Below are 19,605 nucleotides of genomic sequence, written 5' to 3'. Positions count from 1 at the left end.
TCATGTCTGATTGCTGTGGCTAAGACTTCTAGTACTATGTTAAATAAGAATGGGAAAAGTGGGCATCCCTGTTTTGTTCCTTTTCTTAAGGAAAATGCTTTTAGGTTTTGCCCACTGCGTATGATGTTGGCTGTAGGTCTTTCATATATGGCCTTTATATGTCAGGATATGATCCCTCTATTTCCACATTTCTGAGCATTTTTACCAGAAATAGATGCTGGATTTTGTTGAATGCTTTTTCAGCATTTATTGATATGCTCATATGGTTTTTATCTTTCATGTTGTTTATGTGGTATATCACATTTATTGATTTGCAGATATTATGCCATTCCTGGGATGAATTCCACTTGGTCATGGTGAATAATTATTTTAATGTCTTGCTGGATTCCATTTGCTAGTATTTTGTTCAGGATGTTGGCATCTATGTTCATCAGGGATATTGGCCTGTAGTTTTCTTTCTTTGTAGTGTCTTTATCTAGTTTAGGAATTAGAATTATGCTGGTCTCATAAAACGAGTTTGGAAGTCTTTATTCTTCTTGAAGTTTTTAAAATAGGTTGAGGAGAATGAGTATTAGTTCTTCTTTGAAAGTTCAGTAAAACTCTCCTATGAAGCCCTCTGGGCTTGGGCTTTTGTTTGCTGGGAGAGTCTGGATTATATCTTCAATTTCCTTAGTTGTTATTGGTCTGTTCAATTTTTTATCTCTTCTCGGTCCAGTTTTGGGAGACTATGTGTTTCTAAAAATTTGTCCATTTTGCTTAGTTTGTTGAATTTGTTGCCATATAATTGTTCATAGTATTTGTTAATGATCCTTTGTCTTTCTATGTTTTCAGTTGTTACTTCTCCTCTTTCATTTCTGATTTTGTGTATTTGGGTTCTCTCTCTTTGTTTTTTGGTAAGTCTAGCTAAGGGGCCATCAATCTTGTTTATCTTTTTGAAAACCCAGCTCTTTGTTTCATTGACCCTTTGAATTTTTTTTTTTTTTTGGTCTCTATGTTATTTATTTCTGTTCTTATCTTAACTATATCTTTCCTTCTACTTGTTCTGGTTTTTTTGTTGTTGTTGTTTGATTTCTAGTTCTTTAAGTTGTGAGGTTAAATAGTCAATTAGGAATTTTTCTTGTTTCTTGAGGTAGGCCTGTATTGCTATGAACTTCCCTCTCAGAACTGCTTTTGCTGCGTCCCATAGATTTTGTGATGTTGTGTGTTTATTTTCATTGGCTTCTAGGAAGTTTTTAATTTCTTCCTTGATCTCCTTGGTAACCCATTCATTGTTTAATAATATGCTATTTAGCCTCAATGTGTTCAAATGTTTTTTCATGTTCTTGTTGCAATTAATTTCTAGTTTCATGGCATTGTGATCTGAGAAGACACTTGAAATGATTTCAATCTTCTTGGACTCATAGAGACTTAGTTTATGCCCTATCATGTGGTCTATCTTTGAGAATGTCCCATGTGCACTTGAGAAGAATGTGAATTCCTTAGTTTTGGGATGTAATTCTCTATAGATATCTATTAAATCCATTTGATCCATTGCTTCATTTACAGTCTCTGTTTCCTTGTTAATTTTTTGTCTAGAGGGTCTATCCAGTGATGTCAGTGGGGTGTTAAAGTCCCCTGCTATGACTATATTGCTGTCAATTTCTCCTTTGAAGTCCTCCAGAAGATTTGTAATATATTTTGGGGATCCTATATTGGGTGCATATATGTTTACCAAGGTTATATCTTCTTTTTGGATAGATCCTTTCAATATTATGCAGTGGCCTTCTTCGTCTCTAGTTATGGCCTTCATTTTGAAATCTATTTTATCAGATATGAGTATTGCTACCCCAGGTTTTTTTTCCTTTTCATTTGCTTGGAAGATTTGTTTTTGATCCCTTCACTTTCAACCTATGTGAATCTTTTGTTTGAGGTGAGTCTTTTGTAAACAACATATATATGAATCATGCTTGCTTATCCAATCAGCTATGCTGTGTCTTTTTATTAGAGCAGTCAATCCATTTACATTTAAGGTGATTATTGATATGTACTTATTTATTGCCATTTTTGTTTAGTGTGGTTATATTTTCTTTCTATTTCTTCTACTAATTACAGCAGTTCTTTTAACATTTCTTGCAGTACTGGTTTGGTGCTAATGTATTCCCTTAGCCTTTTTTTTTTTTTTGGTCTGGGAAGCTCTTTATTTGACCTTCTGTTTTGATTGACAGCCTTGCTGGATAGAGTAGTCTTGGATTCAGATCCTTGGTTTTCATGACCTTGATTACTTCATGCCATTTTCTTCTGCCCTGTAGTATTTCTGTTGAGAAGTCAGCTGAGAGCCATATGGGGGTTCCTATGTGGGTAACGTGTTCCTTATCTCTTACTGCTTTTAAGATTCTCTCTTTGTCTTGAATTTTTGGCACTTTGATTACTATGTGTCTTGGTGTGGGCCTGTTTGGGTTCTTCTTACTTGGGGCTTTCTGTGCTTCTTGAGCTTGAATGTCCTCTTCCTTCACCAAGTCAGGGAAGTTTTCTGTCACTATTTCTTCAAATATATTCTCTAACCTTTGCTCATATTCTTCTTCTTTGGGGACTCCTATGATGCGAATGTTGTTATTTTTCCAGTTGTCCACAGTTCTCTTAAGTTGTCTTCCTGTTTTTTAATTGTTTATTTTTTTTACCCTGTCTTCTAATTCACTAATCTGGTCCTCAGCTTCGTCTACTCTGCTGCTTATTCCTTCCAATGTGTTCTTTATTTCTGCTATGTCATTCTTTATTTCCACTTGGTTGGTTTTCAATGCTTCTATATCTTTACTCATGGTGTTGAGGTCCTTACTCACACTGTTGAGCTTCCTCAAGGCTCTGCACTCTACCTCTGATAACTTGCTTAACTGCATTTCATTTATCTCATCTTTAGTAGAGTTCTCTTGTTTTTTCATTTGGGCTTTATTTCTTTGTTTTACCATTTTGGCTATCTCAGTGGGTTTTGGAGCCTGTCAAATTTTTCATGTGAGTGTTGGTGTATTGTTGTTTGTGGCTCCTTCTACTGGGTTTGGATGAGTGTGGGTGGGCCCAGATTAAACACCACGGTCAAGTCTTACTTCCCTAGGTAGATTTGCAAGCCCAGGAAAGGTTCAGTTATCCTCTAGCTTTTTGCCTGGAGACTATTAGTCTCAGTTGCTTGACAAGCCTTGGGTCGTTTCCCTCAGCTGAATGAAAAACTTCCTCAGGTGTTCAGCATAAGAGGAGTTCCTGAGGGTGGGGCAGATGCTGGTTGTTAATAAGTCTCAATTTGCATTTCTTTGCCCCAGCTGAGTGGGGTTAAATCTCCAAGGGAGGGGCTGCTGCTTCTCCCCAGAGCTCCGGGAAGGAGCCAGATTGCCACCATCTTATATAGCCATAAGTCAGCAAAGACTCTGAGTGCCCTCCAAATCCTGAGTGTCCCCACACAGTTCCAGTCCAGTCTGCCCTTCCTCTGCCAGAGCCCAAGGTGAGTGGCTGTAGCTAATTTAGTGCTCTGTCCTGGCCCTCTGCACTGTGGAGCTGGCTCGGGATTTTAACCCCGAGGGCACTGCTCACAGGTAAGACTGCTGTTCTCTGGGGGCTCCCAGCCTGCCCTCTGATGCCTTCACAGACCTACCAGGCTCGATTCACTGTCCCTGGTTATATGTCCCTTGCAAGCTGCTTTTCTGTTGCTTTTTCTCAATGATTTGTCTTTTTTTTTCTTTTTCTTTTTTTAAATTTTTATTGTTGAATGTAGAATGTATTACAGATGTTCCACATTTTTCCCCCATTGACCCTCTCCTCCCCAGTCCCCCCCTCCCGCCTTTTCCTACACTATTGTCCGTGTCCATTGGTTATGCATACAAATTCTTTGTTTTATTTCTTCCCACCCCCCAACCCCTTTCCCTTTGAGATTTGTCAGTCTAGCAGTGAATTTGTACTTATTAATCCCTTCACCTTTTTCACCCATTCTTCCAACTCCCTCCCATCTGGCAACCAACAAAATGTTCTCTGTATCTATGAGAATGTTTCTGTTCTACCTGTTCATTTTGTTTGTAGATTCCATTGTCGATAGATATGTATTCATTGCCATTTTGTTTGTTCATATATTTTATCTTTTTCTTCAAAAAGACCCTTCATCATTTCATATAATAACGGTTTGGTAGTGATGAACTCCTTTAACTTTTTCTTGTCTGAGAAAGTTTTTATATGGCCATCGATTCTAAATGACAGCTTTGCAGGATAGAGTAATCTTTTTTTTTTTTTTTTTTTTATCCTCACCCGAGGACATTTTTCTATTTTTTGGTACAGATAGAGTGGGAGGGAGAGAGAGAGAGAGAGAGAGAGAGAGAGAGAGAGAGAGAGAGAGAGAGAAACATCGACGTGAAACGGACACATCGAGTGGTTGCCACCCGCACAACCAACCTGGGGACAAACTGCAACCGAGGTACATGCCCTTAGTGGGAACCGAACCCAGGTCTCTCCAGACCGCAGGCCGATGCTCTAACCGCTGAGCCAAACCGGCCAGGGCGAGGATAGAGTAATCTTGGTTGTAGATGGTTGCTTTTCATCACTCTGAATATTTCTTGCCACTCCCTTCTGGCCTGCAAAGTTTCTTTTGAGAAATCAGCTGACAGCCTAATGGAAACTCCCTTGTAGGTAACTAGCTGCCTTTCTCTTGCTTCTTTTAAGATTCTCTCTTTGTCTTGAACCTTTTGCATTTTGATGATGATGTGTCTTGGTGTGGGCCTCTTGGGGTTCATCTTGTTTGGGACTCTCTGTGCTTCCTGGACTTGTATGTCTGTTTCCTTCACCAAGTTAGGAAAGTTTTCTGCCATTATTGTTTCAAACAAGTTTTCGATATCTTGTTCTCGCTCTTCTCCTTCTGGCACCCAGAAGATGCGAATGTTGGCACGCTTGAAGTTGTCCCAGAGGCTCCTTATTACTATCCTCATTTTTTTGGATTCTTTTTTCTTTTTGCTGTTCTGATTAGGCGTTTTTTGCTTCCTTATATTCCAAATCAATGGTTTGCTTCTTGGATTTACGTACTCTACTATTGAGTCTGTGTAAATCATTCTTTATTTCAGTTAATGCCGCCTTCAATTCTGACTGGTCCTTTTTTATGCTCTTGAGGCCCTCACTAAGTTCACTGAGGTTCTCACTGAGTTCACTGAGTGTCCTTATAAGCAGTATTTTGAACTCAGCATCTGTTAGATTGCTTATCTCCATTTGGCTTTGTTCTTTTCTTAGGGTTTTGTTCTGTTCTTTCATTTGGGACCCATTTCTTTGTCTCCTCATTTTGGCTGCCTCCCTGTGTTTGTTTCTGTGTATTTCTTAAAGAACGGTATGGGGCTCGCTGAGACCAGATGCTGCTTGTTTGAAAAAATTTAGGAAAAACCTGAAGCAGGATCCAAGACAGGCCAATCCTATGGTTAAGCAAGTGGCAACAGCTTGGGTGGGCCTGAAAGTTGGGTGGGGTGGGGCCTCAGGGAGTCACCAGGGCGGGGCTACCAGTGTGAGCCAGGTTGCTGGAGTCCCAGATATGGCAACTGTCTGCTGCCCCAGGGAAGGGCTCACCAAAGGAACAAAGGCCTCTGATAGCACGTTTGTCCCGGAGAAAGCCCCCTCTCCAACCGTCACTCCAGTGCCAAACAGCTCAGTTCTTCCCTGTATGTCTCTGGTGCCCCTCAAGCTGCCTCTCCTCCAAGCTTAGAGGGAGAGAGTCCAATAAATTCGTGCGCAGGCCCTTTAAGGAGCTGCCTGGGGCTACAGCTGCGTCAGCTTCCCTGAGGCTCAGTTCCCGCTGGTTTTTCCAGCCAGAAATGTTGGGGACTTCTCTTCCTGGCACTGAAACCCTAAGCGGGCACCTGGTGTGGGACAGGGACCCCTCAGGCCTCAGGAAGGACCTTCTCAGCCAAGGTGTCCTCATTTTTATCCGCCACACTGGGTGTGGGACCAGCCCGTCTAGCCGCCCCTCCTACCAGTCTGGATGTGGCTGCTGCTTTAATTCCGTAGTTGTAGGACTTCCATTCAGGATGATTTCAGGTGGTTTTGAATGATGGTTGTTCTGTAGTTTAGTTGTAACTTTGATGTGGTTGTTGAAGGACGCGATACCGCGTTTACCTACGCCACCATCTTGACCGGAAGTCAGCTGATTTGTCTTTATTTTAGTTTTAATTCCAGTTTGTTCCTGGGAGAACGTCTGTACAGCTTTTATTCATTCTGCCGCCATTTTGGAACCTCCTCACCTTTTTTATACTTTTAAAATATTCATCTCATGAAAGTATTTCCTCTTTATATTAAATGCAATTTTGCATTCATTCCCCCTCATTTTACCCAATCTTCCTAGAGGATTTTGGTAAAGCAATGAATGTATGTAAGGGGGAGTTTTGATAGAATTAACACATTCCCTGTTGTAAAGAACAGCTTTCATTTCCTGTAAGACAGGGCCAGTGTCTATGTAACTTCGAACTCTCTTGCTGAGAGAATGGCAGTCAGTGGCTGAAAGATTCAAGCAGCTGCAGCTGTTTTCCTGTTCTGGTATTAAATGATGTTCCTAGAAGCAATTTTGTCAGAGAAGTAGCCAAGGCCACAAGAGGCACTTTTCTTTTGTCCATGTTAAGGCTTTGCATAAATGCTCTGTTTTCTTGCCCTTCTTCATGGGTTGAATTTGTTAGATTGCTCCACACTTCATAACATTCTTGCCATGTCACCTGTACTCAGGGCCAGTCTGTGAGGCTTTCCCAGGTAAGTTTATTTGAATTGAATCTGACTCATTTCTCAGTAAAGGTTATGAAACGCCTTTGAAATTCCTAAAATCAGGTTGTTTACTCTTGAGGCTTGAACTCAAATGATGCTTCCAGAAAGACTGAGGTAAAAGGTGACGGCAGATAGTAAAAAAAATAGAGAACCAGCATCTATCAAGCATCCACGATATGCTTAGCACTGTGAAGGGTGTTTCAAAGATGCTATCTCATTTACCTTCTCAAAAGATATTTGAGGATACTCCCCGCTTTTCAAATTAGGACCCTGAAACAGACAGAAATTAATGTAAACCAGACAGTAGGTAGTAAATTCACAATTTAAACTCCAACTCAACTCTTTCTGATCCTGTTTGGTGGTCTGTCACTCTGCCTGCTCTGTTTATTTGGAAAGTCTTGTGCACTTGTAGTTCACGTGTGTCACTACCCTCCCATGACCATTTATGTGTATCTACCGACCAACTTACCCCCAGACAAAATACTACTTGATCTTCAGCACATTCTAAGAGCCGTTGGTGAACTATTCTTAGCAGTTAATGAAATAGAAATACATTTTGAACTACCTTTGTAATGTGCATTGAAAATACATGTAATTCTTTCATTTAGTACTATTTTCATCATCCTTATTATATGCTAGTGATAGCTGTCCTTTAGCATGCTAAGTGGGTTTTTGGAAAGCTGCCACAAAAAAAAAACATTAATCCTACCCATTTTATTACATTATAATGGAGGACTATATTTTGTATCTCAGCAAACCTTTTATGAAAGAGAATTATAATACTTAAAAGCCAGGATTCAGGGAGCCAGACTACCTGGGTTTGAATCCCAGCTCTGCCATGCCCTAGCCTGGGAAGTTTAGTACAGCGGTTTCTTCAACTGTACAATGAAGATGCTAACAGTAACGCTTGTCTGAGAAGGGTACTGGGAGCATTTCATGAATTGGGGTTCTGATGCCTAGAACAGAACCAGGCACATGGTACATACTCAACAGATGTGGGCTGTTCTATTTGTTTTACATGTGAAGAAACAGGTCTGTAGCCCAGCGCCCTGCCCCCAGGCTCTGTTTGTGGCAGAGCTAGTGTCTTTCATTCCCACTCAGTGCTGGGTGCTGAGCGGCATCCACAGCAGCACAGGGCAGGAAACCAGTATTTCCCTTTACTGTGCCCTACTCCAGATAAACTAGAAATGCTACTTCTGTGCTTGAATGTCCACTGTCCACCACTGGGGCAATTTATCAGCCCAGTTCCCAGATGAAGACTCCTTCCCAGCGTCCCTGGTTATCTGCCGCTGAAACGGCTATCACAGTCTTATGCTGTCGTCCTGTAGCCCAGTGGTTCCCAGCATGCAAAACACATCCACAGACCACCAGACCCACAATTCCATATCTATAATTCTGAAATTCAAAGATTTCTTAAATAGGAAAGCTTTTTTTAATAACTATTTGAGTACAAAACTTGTTCAGCCCTAACCTTATTTGGTGACAAAACACCCGAACTGACATGAGTATGTTTATTGTTTGTATTTATATTCCTCATGGTGTGCATATCATACAGTTTACTGCAGACATTCTGGAGTTTTTGCCTATGGGATATTGCCCCAGGTTTTGTAGGATAGTATCAGTCAAGGTCTTGGCAGGAAGAGACAGGGCACTCAGTAAAGACATTGTCTGTAAAGGTGTGGCAGAGTGAGGGACTAAGTAGGGATTTTCCAGGAGGGATTACTTGATGAACATAGAGCTGTTACTACCCCTAGATCTGAAGGGCCAGGTAGAGACAGTATTACCGGAGTCCAGAGAGTCCAGCATGGGAGAGAACTGCAGTCAGGAGCTATGGCCTTAGGTAAAAGAAACCAGCCAACAGCAAAATAGCAAAGAAGCCTGGGAAATAAACCTCCAGCCTGGTTTTCCTCCTCCCTCTAGATCTCCTGGTGGCACCTCCCTTTGGTTGCCCTGTTCCTGAAGCTAGAGGCAAGGCAGCTCATATGCAGACAGTGAGGTAGGCCACCAGGCCCCAGCAGGGTAGTGAGGGTGGCAAGGGGGTCTGGAGGGCAAAAGGAGAATATTTTGCACAGTGTATTCTATAATATGTAACATATGTACTCTACCATTTTTATGAAACTAAAAACTGCTTACAGAGTTGCATTTTATTGTTATATTTTATTAAGCATATATCCACATTTGAAAAATATTAATACATACATGTGAAACACTTTTTTTTTTACTTTGCAGTACCATATAGACATATGAACCACATGTAATAATCCCTTGACTACTCTGAAGAAACACAAATATTGTACTAGAAAGTGCTATTTTATCCACTGATTCATGATTGGATTCATATGTTCATTCATTCAACAGCTATACCTTATTGATTGGCTACTCTGCAGAACATGATGGGTTCTGGGGTATAACATGAAAAATATTACACTCACCCTCCAATAGCTTACAATATAGAAAAAGGCACTAATTTCTTGGAAAATAGTAATACAAGCCTGGGTTAGCAAAGAGTTTTATTTCAAAGTTATCTTGCAGCTGGGGATTCTGTTTTGAGAAGGATTTTGTGGGCACATCTGGGCTCAGTGGAGAAAAACAGTCTGATCTAATAGTTACATGCGACGAGGGCACAGGAGCAGAGCGTGTACACACTGCACAGTTTTGGTAACTGTGCCTTAACTACAGGATGGAATGAGAGTATTCCTACACAGAAGTAAGAGCAATGTTTCACAGGAGGGCAGAAGGAGAGGTTACTTTCAATCAGGAATGGTTTTATGGGGTTAGGTAGAGGGTTTTTAAGGATTTCCAGACAGGTAGGAGCAAAGGCAACCTAAGAGTGCAGGACAGGCTGGAATAAATAGGCAATCGCATAGGGTGTTGGAGTGAAAAGGATTTAGGTGACCAAAACATTATCAAGATGCTATTCTGAGTTCCAACTTTAGTTTATAGTAAATGTGTTATACCTGAGGACTTTGAGAAGGGGAGGTCCTATGTTTTAGGAAAATCACTCTACCAGCACTTTGAATAAGGTGAGGATTTAAGAGGGAGGTGATTGAAAGTAATCTATGTCAAAGAAGGATTGCCATATCTAGGCAAGAAATGGTGATGTGAGAACAAAGACAGTAGCAGTGGGGATGGGAGGAATGGTTGACAGACAATTTGAGAAAGAAATACAGATTTGATAATCCATTGGAGAGGAGTCAGAGTGACTCCAGGGTGTGTAAAATGTGAACATACAAGAGAAAGAGGAGGGTTACTGGAGACAGCATGAGGGCCACTACTGCAGTGCTGGACACCTTGAGGCAGAGTGATGGTCAAAGTGTTTCCAAGGAAGTACTCTGCAGGTATTTACAATTGTGAGTCTGTAGTTCAGAAAGAAAAAAGAAAAAAATACCAGGAGAAATCCCATTGCTAGAAAAAGTTCCACTAGTATGATTCCTTATGGTAATTCCAAATTTCAAAAAGCTATAAAAAGTACACACATAAAAAAAAAAGTTTGGTGCCAAAATGTATCGGTATGAGACTAATAATAGACTTTACTCCACTTAGGGTCAATTCTTTTTGCTAAAGACATAATATGTTTAAATATAGGGTGCTGTTCCAGATTGTATTGGACAGAGGGTATTCTGTTAAATGTTATTTGTTATTTGTTAAAACTAAAAAATATTTACAAATTCTGAAATGCATCTAGTTTCAAGGTTTTAGATGAGGCATTGTGGACATGTATCAATACTTACACTATTCCTTTATTTTAAGAAAGTATTTGTTTTGATGTATTTCGCATTACACACAGTAGGTAAACAGATGTCTCTTTGTGTCAGAAAGTTCTGGAGAATGAAGCAGTGCCTTTTTCATACACTGATGCTCGATAAGTTTCTTTACTCATAAAATCGGGATAATAATACCACCTACCTGATAGAGTTGTTTAAAGAGCTAATGTACAGTATCCAACACATGAGTATGTTGGTAAATGTTAGTTACTATCCCACCCTTTCTTTAATCAACAAAACATTTTCTAAAAAGCATTTAGGATGAAAAATGTTTTGCTTTCCCAAACTCTGAAATTGCAGTGAAAACAAATGTCTCCCTTGATGGATGAAAGGAAGTATTAGAGAGAACCACATTTTTTTTAGACCCTAGCATGTAGTTGGTGCTTTTAATCCCATGAGAAAGAAGAATAGTATTTACCACTTTCACAGACGTAGACACAGATTCTGAGACATTAAAAAGCATAATTTAGGTCATCCCTCAGTAAGGAGTGAAGTAATTTATCTTTCCACTCTAGCTAGCTCCCAGGGTAGTGTAAGAGACAGCAGGTAACACACCTTGTCAGGGTGAGAAAGACAGTCACTGTACCTCTTTCTAGCCACCCCCTCCCCTCCAACCCCCCTAGAGAGCTCTGGAAATAACAAGCATTCAGCCCATAATAATTAAGCCTAATTTTCAGACCAGCTGAAAGCAGTGCCTGTTAATTTGATCAGGATAGGGAGGAGGAAAGGGATGTGGGAGTGAGGTCAGAGACTGGTTGTTGTGGCATTGCGGGTGAGGGAAGGCCATGTTCTGCTCGCTGTAAGGGAATTACCTGCCCAAAAGGAAATCAAGTTTATTGTAACTTGACTAAGTACACAGCAACGTAATCCGGTTCCTCAATTTTTGATGTGGATGCTTTAAATGAGAGAGTGCCACATGTTCTTCTTTCTCCCCCAGCCCACAAGTGTAGACCTGGCTCCTCTCCTGGGCTCCCAGGGCACGGTTCTTTCCCCCACTCCTTGCTACCGGGCAGGAAATGTTCCTAGCTATCGGATAAGCCTCCCGTTGGAAGCGGGGCGGGTGGTGGTGGTGGTGGTGGTGGAGAGGTGAGAAAAGGAAAAGGAAAAGGAAAAGAAACAAAGCAAGAAAAAACTTTACAAGAGCAGCTAGCTTGAGCCCTGAGGATCGGGCCGGTTTCCAGTTTCCTAGAAACAGGGATCCCACCCCGCCGCCCGGACCTCAGCGCTGGGCGTGTTTTTCAATCTATGCTAATAGGGCAGCCGGCGGGCGGGGCGCTTTCCCTGACAGCCGGGAGAGAGCCCTAGGAGCTGGACGGGCCCTGCCTCCCCGCTGGTGACGGTCCGGTGCTGGTCCATGCTGGTTCCCGCCTTTGTTCTCGGGCGGGAGCCGGGACATGCGCGGCTGACGATGGAAGTGGAGGACTCGGGCGGCGTGGTGCTGACCGCCTACCACTCGTACGCCGGCTCCCAGCCACCCAGCTCCGAGCCGCGCTGCGCGCCCGGGGCCGCCGCCAGCCACACGGGCAGCAGGTACGAGAGCCGCTCCGCGGGCGCAGGGCTTTGCGGGCTTTGGGGGTTTCATCTTGCAGATGGGTTTTCTGCCAGGCCATACCACCACCATCACTTGATTGTTTCAACTTTTTGTGGACTGGATGAGTGAGTTACTGTTCTTTGTATTGTTCTTGATTGGGAGTGGACACAAAGTCTCACCCGCAAAGGCTCACGTCCTTGTTTAGCAGAGGTGAGCAGCGGAGTTGTGTTCTGGCTACAACTTGGTGATAGTGGGCATATGCCTTATTTCTGCCAGATTCACCCATTGACGAATTGGAGAATTATTTTGAAAGTCTTTTAAAATGAAACACAAACAGAAAGTGAAAAAAATTAGAGTACGTTATCCTACATCCTCGAATATTATTCAGAGCTTCTTTAGTAACTCCATCCACCTGAGCGAAAATGGACTGGAGGGAGAGAGTCTCCAAAAAGTAAATCTCACTAGACTTTTACAAAAACTTTATTTACAGATTAAAAACAACACATTTTCAATTGTATAAATACATTGGTATCATTATTTTATTATTGCTAATGTTGATTATATTCTTTAAATGCAATTATAAGGCTTCTTTTGGGTCAAGAGAGGTCTGTAACCATCTCATTATGTGCGTTTTAGAATTAATAAATCGGGAATCTGTGTTAAATTATTATATGTTTCCATCTCTTTGATGAAAGATGAAGACCAATGAGACTTCCATTAACTAAACCAGAAATGTTAGACTTTTAGGAAGTTTCTGTGGGTAGACAAAAATAATACACTAAAAAGTGAGATGGTTTGATATCTGACACATATTTAGGGGAAGTTTTATTTGTTTAAATGTGGCTATCTGTCTGCTATAGATCCATTGATGGTTTTCTTTATAAGTGGGGACTTTTAACGGTGAGCTTTTTGCATATTTATTTTCAGTCATTTATTTTCTTTCATACTTGTTAGTTATGTGATAATGATTACTTGTTTCCTAATATAATTGACTTGTGAGGGTTTCAACAGATTGTGAGTTTTATTTCAAGGAATATCCTTTTGGCTAGTATCAATGACAAGAACAAAATGCATTGGGATGAGATATGTTTTGGGCTTGGCTAACAAAGAAAATATTGTTCCTTCCAAAAAGAGCAGACTTAGTAAAATCTAATTTTTATATAAAGACAATGAGAAAATAACATTTTTCTTCCAACTGTCAGGGCTATGCACATTATTTTAAAGGCTACTTGAACATACAAGCTTGTATTTGTCTTAAGTGTGCTTTTGAAGCATAATCATTGACTATAATTGCTCAAATTGTGAGTACTAAATAGATATAAGTGATTTGAAGAGAAGCAGGGGGCCAACTTTGTACATTTTTAGATGGTCCTGCTATAGCTGTCCTTTCTGTAACTCCCAGCAGCTGTCTTGGAGCAATAGCCAGGTTGTGCCATTTGGGCTATCTGAAATGACATCCGTTTCCAAAGCAAACTGGAAGAGGAGTTCCATTAACTCAGCATGTGGTCTTGTGGAATGGTAATACGTGAGCAGACGAGTTGTGTCACATAGCTAATACATTTTTTACCATACAAGTTGCCAATTAGATTTATGTTGCTCCAAGTTTGCATGTTTGGTGACTGCCCTGAACTCTCTCTATAGGGACCTTTGTACCACTCATCCTCTGATGCAGGAGATAGATGACCCCTGCCCCTGCAAAGAAATCACTAGAGGATAGCTTAATTCCTTGGTTCCCACTCACAGCAATCAGAAAGAGGTTCCTGTATTTAGTGGAGCCGGAGGACACACCATCAATCTTGGGTCTGATAACAGAAATAATCAAGCCCAAGTTATTAACCTTTGACTCACTAACGTCTGATCAATACTTCCTTTCAAGTCAGGGAGCAAGATCTTATTGTTCTACTTATGAAGAAAGTACTCTCTTTCAAGAATATGCTTTTCTTGAAATTGCTTACACATGTGTGACGTATTTGAGGAGTAGTGACCAGTGTGGCGTTAGGAAGCATGGACGATTGTATCTAACTTTCCAAGTATCATTCTTCAGCTCTGGGTGGCATGGGTTCAGTTCAAAGCAAATCATCTCCTTATTTTCCAGTCTTTCATTCCATCTGACTTTATGTGCTTTTGTGGGGTTTTTTTGGCCTAAAATGTTCTCTCTCACTCGCACTCGTGCTCTCTTCACTGTTCCCTTCTCCTTACTGTTGTATCCCACGTGCCCAGAGCAGTGTCTGGCACATTGTAGCAGGTCAGTAAATATTTGTTGAAAAAATTAATGAATTCCTACCAGGATTATAAAACAGCAAGATAGCCCTGGCTGGTTTGGCCCAGCGGTTAGAGCATTAGCCTGCGGTCGCGAGAGATCCGGGTTCGGTTCCCGCTAAGGGCACGTACATCGGTTGCGGTTTGTCTCCGGCCCTGGTTGGGTCGAGTGGGTGGCAGCCACTCGATGTGTCCCTTTCACATCGATGTTTCTCTCTCGCTCTCTCTTCCTCTCTCTCCCTCCCACTCTATCAAAAAAACACACACAAAAAAACAAAAAACAAACAAACAAATAAAAAACCCAGCAAGATAAAATGGCAGGTTTTTAACAGGGAAGGCAACATTTTTGCACCTCCTGTGTGCCAGCAGCACACGAGGCATTAGGCATACACCGATGAATGAGACCAAGTCCCTGCCATGAGAATAGGGCTATTTTCCTTTCAGGTCAATAGGATTTTTAGAAAAAGAGTGAAATAAGTAGCAACATTTCAAAATCAAGAGGCTTCAGATATAAATCTGGACTGCCGGCTTCCCACAAAAAAAGAAAAGGAAGAACAAAAGATCCAGCACCTCAGGCCCCTGCTGCTGCCCACCCGCACAGCCAGTGGGTAATGGCTGCTCAGTTGCCCCCTTCTCCCTGTTAATCTTCACCTAAGCAGAGTGATCATTGCAATTTCTTTTGGTCTTGCCCATTTTATTTTATTAAAGTAAGTAGCCAGTATAAAGTGTACTTGCCAGTTTCTCAGGCTTGCGTTCAGACTACCAGACTCCACAGATCACCTACCCTACACCATTTATGGCCATGTGGCCTTGGGCAACTTGCTTCAGCTGCTCAGATAGGGTCTGACACCAGGGAAGCATCTGATAATTATTAGCTGTATTGTTTCTATTATCACTTCTAACCACAGTTGTTGATGTAAGGAGAGTAAAATAGTTTTGGTACAATCCCCAAAACTTACGCATGCAGGAAAAAGACTCAACAATACTAAGTATTTGTTGGGAGGAGGAGAAGTAATTATTTTTTTTCCACAAACATTCTATTCTTTACATTTTATCCTATTAAGGACAATGAGAATGAAGGATTATAAATTCTCAGTTCTGTTAAAACAAATGGTTGGAACCGTCTTTAGAATCATGAGATTTTTTAGAGGCTAAGCTTCTACACCCGTGTTCAGAATCCATAGTGACCATGTTGACACACATATAAAATAGCCTCAATTACAAAATGAAAAGTAGCTGAAGATAAATATGGATATATTGTTGTTTCAAAGGTTTTCTAAGTTATATACAAATACTATATACAACGTTTTATTGTGAAGGTATAGTGTTAAATGGCCATGAGTAATTCTTATGTTTATCTCATTATGCCATAAACTTCCTGAGAGGACAAAAATAGAAGAAGAAAAGAACTAACTCTCCCTCAAAAACAAACATAGAAGCTAACAAAGGTTATCCTAGGAATTCTAATTCTACAACAATGTTAAAACTTTTGTAAAGGGGATATTGTTTCCTAATATCATAACTATAATGAGAATGATTATATTAAAATGGAAATGATGATTGGAAAGTAACTATTTGGTAGAAAAGACTAAATTTAGGAACTTTCAATGACATTCTTTAGTACTTTCCTGGATTGAAATTAATTAAAAGACATCTAAGTGACTTTGTGGACATATTCATAAACACACCAAATTCTGAGACACAGTAGTTATGCTTTTTCTAGAGGATTCAGAAATAATTAGGGAAATAGGGGTCTTAAGAGAGAATAAGATATTTATAGGTCACTCTATGTTATGGTTGAAATCAGAGTTTGTGTCTCTGGTTTCTCTGTACAGTGGGTCCCTGCTGAGTGTAGGTACCTCCATGTGCGGAGCTAGTGGAAAACATCTGGCACATTTCCTTTGATCCTGTCATTTGGCTAAACATTTGGCCAGTTGCTTTGTCCATTTTTAACCTACTCAGTCCTCCCTGATCATTAATCCTTCATGTATCCACAACATTTAGAGAATTTAGGGTGTTATAGAGTCACTTTCATGTGGATAAAGATGACAACCTTTTCTTAACTTTTATTTTGATATAATATTAGACTTATGGAAAACTTGCAAAAGTCGTACAGCAAGTTTGTGTAAGCTTCTCCCAGCTTCCCCATAACCACAGTTCCATTATAAAACTGAAAATTAACTATGGTACAGTGCTGTTAACTCAACTATGGACTTTATCCTGGTCTCACCAGTTTTCCCGCTAGCATTGGGATTTTTCTGTTGTAGAATTGAATGTGGGATCCCACACTGGATTCGCTCATGGCTCCCAAACCTCCTCCAATCTGACAGTCTGTCCTTGTGTTTTATGACGTTGGCACTTTTGGAATACTGATTGGTTGTTTCCAAGGAAGTCTCTCAGTTTGGATTGGTCTGATATCTTCTCATGATTAAACTGAAGTCATGCATTTTGGGTGAGAATTCTGCAGAATGATGTCAGGCCCTTTTCACTACCTCATACTGGGCGTACATGATGTTAATGTTGATGTCAGCTCTGATCACCTGGTTAAGGTGGTGTCTGCCAGGTTTCCCTATTGTAAAACTACTGTTTCCCCTGTGTAATTAATATATATCATGGGGGAGGTACTGTAAATCTTTAAAAAGTCAACCAAATAAATATAAAAAGGTATCAATAGTTATTTAACCTATTTTTTTCCCCACAGTTTTCCCACAAAGTATACCGTAGAATGTTTTTTTTTTGGGGGGGGGGGTAGGGGGGGTTGGTTTTTGTTTTTCTTCTGGTCTGAGTTCATGTTCATGAAACTTCTAAAAAATAAATTCTCTAATTTTCAAAGTTTCATGATATTTTTGGAAGAAAAATTTTATTGTAGGATTAAGAGAAAATCATCACAAAGCTGCTAAGTGATATTCTGCAATTAAGATGGTAATTGTTAAATCCGACCTTGCTGGGGACTGTTACTGAGGCTTTCTATCTTCTCAGAACTCTGGATGTACCCGACGGAAAACGTTTTTTCCCTTTTAGTGTTCCTAAGATGTTACTTGAACAATTGCAAATGTGTTTTAATGAAAGCAAACATTCTAATTTGTATGTAATCAAAATTTCTTCTCATTCCATCCTTAAACCAAACCATTTCTAAATTAATTTCTGTTGTTTGTTTTCTCAACCTATGCTCTGTCGATATTAGTTCCTGCAAAGAATAAAAGTAAAATGTTATGTAGCAAAGCAAAATAATGGAATAAAATGTTTCTCAAAAAACATTTTGGAAATAAAATTTATCCATTTAAGCAATACACTTTGTTTTGCTTTTAAGTCTCTTTGGTGAAAAGTCAGATGTATCCTTAAATAGTGTAGAGACAAACCTTTTCTTAATGACTCTTATTATTAAGACAGCATGATTTAGAGTGCTGTAGTAAAAGCATCTATTGAGGTGTGTAAGTTCGCTTGCCTTAATAATAAATAGTTTATATTGGTGCATTGTTTTATTTCTTATATAATTTCAATAGTATCTATCATTGTTATTGTCCCCTTATTTTCAGGCAGCCCTGAAAGCCTTTGGCTGTACTCTGTTCTTTCTAATCTGGTTATTTTTAACATGCTTTGACATTACTTTTGATTAGATAATCAAGCTTGTTAGAACTATGTAAAGGAAATGCTATTCAAAGGACTAAAATGTAGCCCTGGTCAGTTTGGCTCATCAGTTGAGCGTCGGCCTGTGGACCAGAGAGTCCAGGGTTCGGTTCCTGCTAGGGGCATGCACCAAAAAAAAAAAAAGGAATAAAATGTATACTATAACAAGATTTTGATAGTATTTATTCTGGTTTCTGTGAGAGTTGTTTGTTTGTTTGCTTTCAGTTTCTTGCTATGCTCTGGTTACTTGGGTTAGTGAGGTTTATATGATGTATCATTCTTCATCCCATGAAGTTTCATGTATCCATTTCTTTGTGATTACTTGAGGATGTGCATCAAAACAAAATAATAAAGTTGCTTTATTCTCTAAACTGGTAACTAAAGAAAACAGTAGATTGTTTTATTATGCATTTATCTTCTTAAATATCTAGGGTTTATGACACATTCTTTGTGTATCAAATGTGTTAAATCACTCCTCACTAAATTAATATTATTGATAAAACTATCCTTTTGGTAAATGCCAAGTAATTCCAAGGGTGGGAGAACATATTCAAAGTGTCACTTAGAGAACCCACTGAAGTGTCTCATGTTACTCTTAAAAACTAATTAAACCTGTGCATTCCATTTCTGATCCCTTAGATGAATAGATGATGACTGCACACAAACACAATACAAAGGACAGGAAAGAGAAACGGATCAAAGACAGAGTAATATGTAGTTGTTTTTAAACTGTCAAACACTTGGAATTTATTTGTACTATTTTAGTAATTCTAAGTTGTGGTACTGATTATCTTTTATGTATAAGAGATAAATCTTTATATCTTTATTTGTACATCTGCAATGTATAAGAAAGATAATTCCTTTGAAATTTCCTGTTCAATATTCATTTATGAAAATCAATTTAGAAAAGTATGGCCAATGAATCTACCTTTCTATAAAGATCCTTCAAAAGATTTTATCTTTACAGATCAGTAGAGAAATCTGACAGGTGTTTAGAAAAAATGTTAAATGTACTAAAATGACATTATAACAAATAGTATGATATTTGCTCTCTTTCCTTCCCACTTTTCCCTGCCTTAATTACCACAATGAAAAATTCACACAGTAGATGAAATTAACATGTCAATGGTTGGAACTAAACCCATATTTAAGTGGCAGGAGATGAAAAGCCACACAAAAGAGAATAAATATAATCAAAGAAGCAAAGACTAAACTTCTGAAGATTCTTTTAATCATAGTAGCCAGAAGAGTTTTCCCTTCCATGACAGTAATCATTTGGTAATTAATCATGCACTGTCCTGTGGTGTCAGTGCTTAAAAAAAGGCCTAGTTTTATTGCTAGCTTACTGAGCTTGGCATATATTGTTTCATTTAGTCTTACAATAGTCCTATGCCAGGAAGAAACTGAAGCACAGAGAAGGAACCCACGATCACACAATGAAGTAATAGCAGAGTCAGGATTCGCACCCAATCCTTCCAAAACTGATGTTTTTTAAACCCGTTATTTAAATCTTGAAACATTCTTTAATATATTATGCATTTAGTGTTTTTATGCCTGAATTTGGTTGCAGGGTTATTTAGAGCAGGGACCATACTATTTATCCCTCTTAGCAACCAGCAACAACAAATTCCACGTGGTAGATGTTATTGATACTTAATTTTGGTTTAGTCTTTCCTTTTGCAATCA

At 39.6% G+C, this 19,605-nt stretch overlaps 1 protein-coding gene across 3 annotated transcripts in view; it reads left to right on the top strand.

Moving 5' to 3' along the window:
- Positions 1 to 11,872: 11,872 nt before the first annotated feature.
- ARHGAP28 (Rho GTPase activating protein 28) overlaps positions 11,873 to 19,605 on the top strand; it is a 211,291-nt gene continuing 203,558 nt past the window's right edge. For 2 of the 3 annotated variants that reach the window (XM_036245606.1, XM_036245605.1), the window contains exon 1: positions 11,874 to 12,032. In XM_036245606.1, coding sequence (XP_036101499.1) covers positions 11,911 to 12,032 — 122 coding nt within the window. In that variant the 5' untranslated portion in view covers positions 11,874 to 11,910. Of the gene's footprint in view, positions 12,033 to 19,605 lie in introns of all 3 variants that reach the window. The other variant, XM_036245609.1, reaches the window with a different exon arrangement.

The sequence above is a fragment of the Molossus molossus genome, unplaced genomic scaffold (genome assembly GCF_014108415.1).
Source record: "Molossus molossus isolate mMolMol1 unplaced genomic scaffold, mMolMol1.p scaffold_m16_p_6, whole genome shotgun sequence".
NCBI classification, from domain to species: Eukaryota; Metazoa; Chordata; class Mammalia; order Chiroptera; family Molossidae; genus Molossus; species Molossus molossus.
The sequence above is the reverse complement of the archived record's forward strand: the minus strand, read 5'-3'. Positions and strand labels throughout refer to the sequence as shown.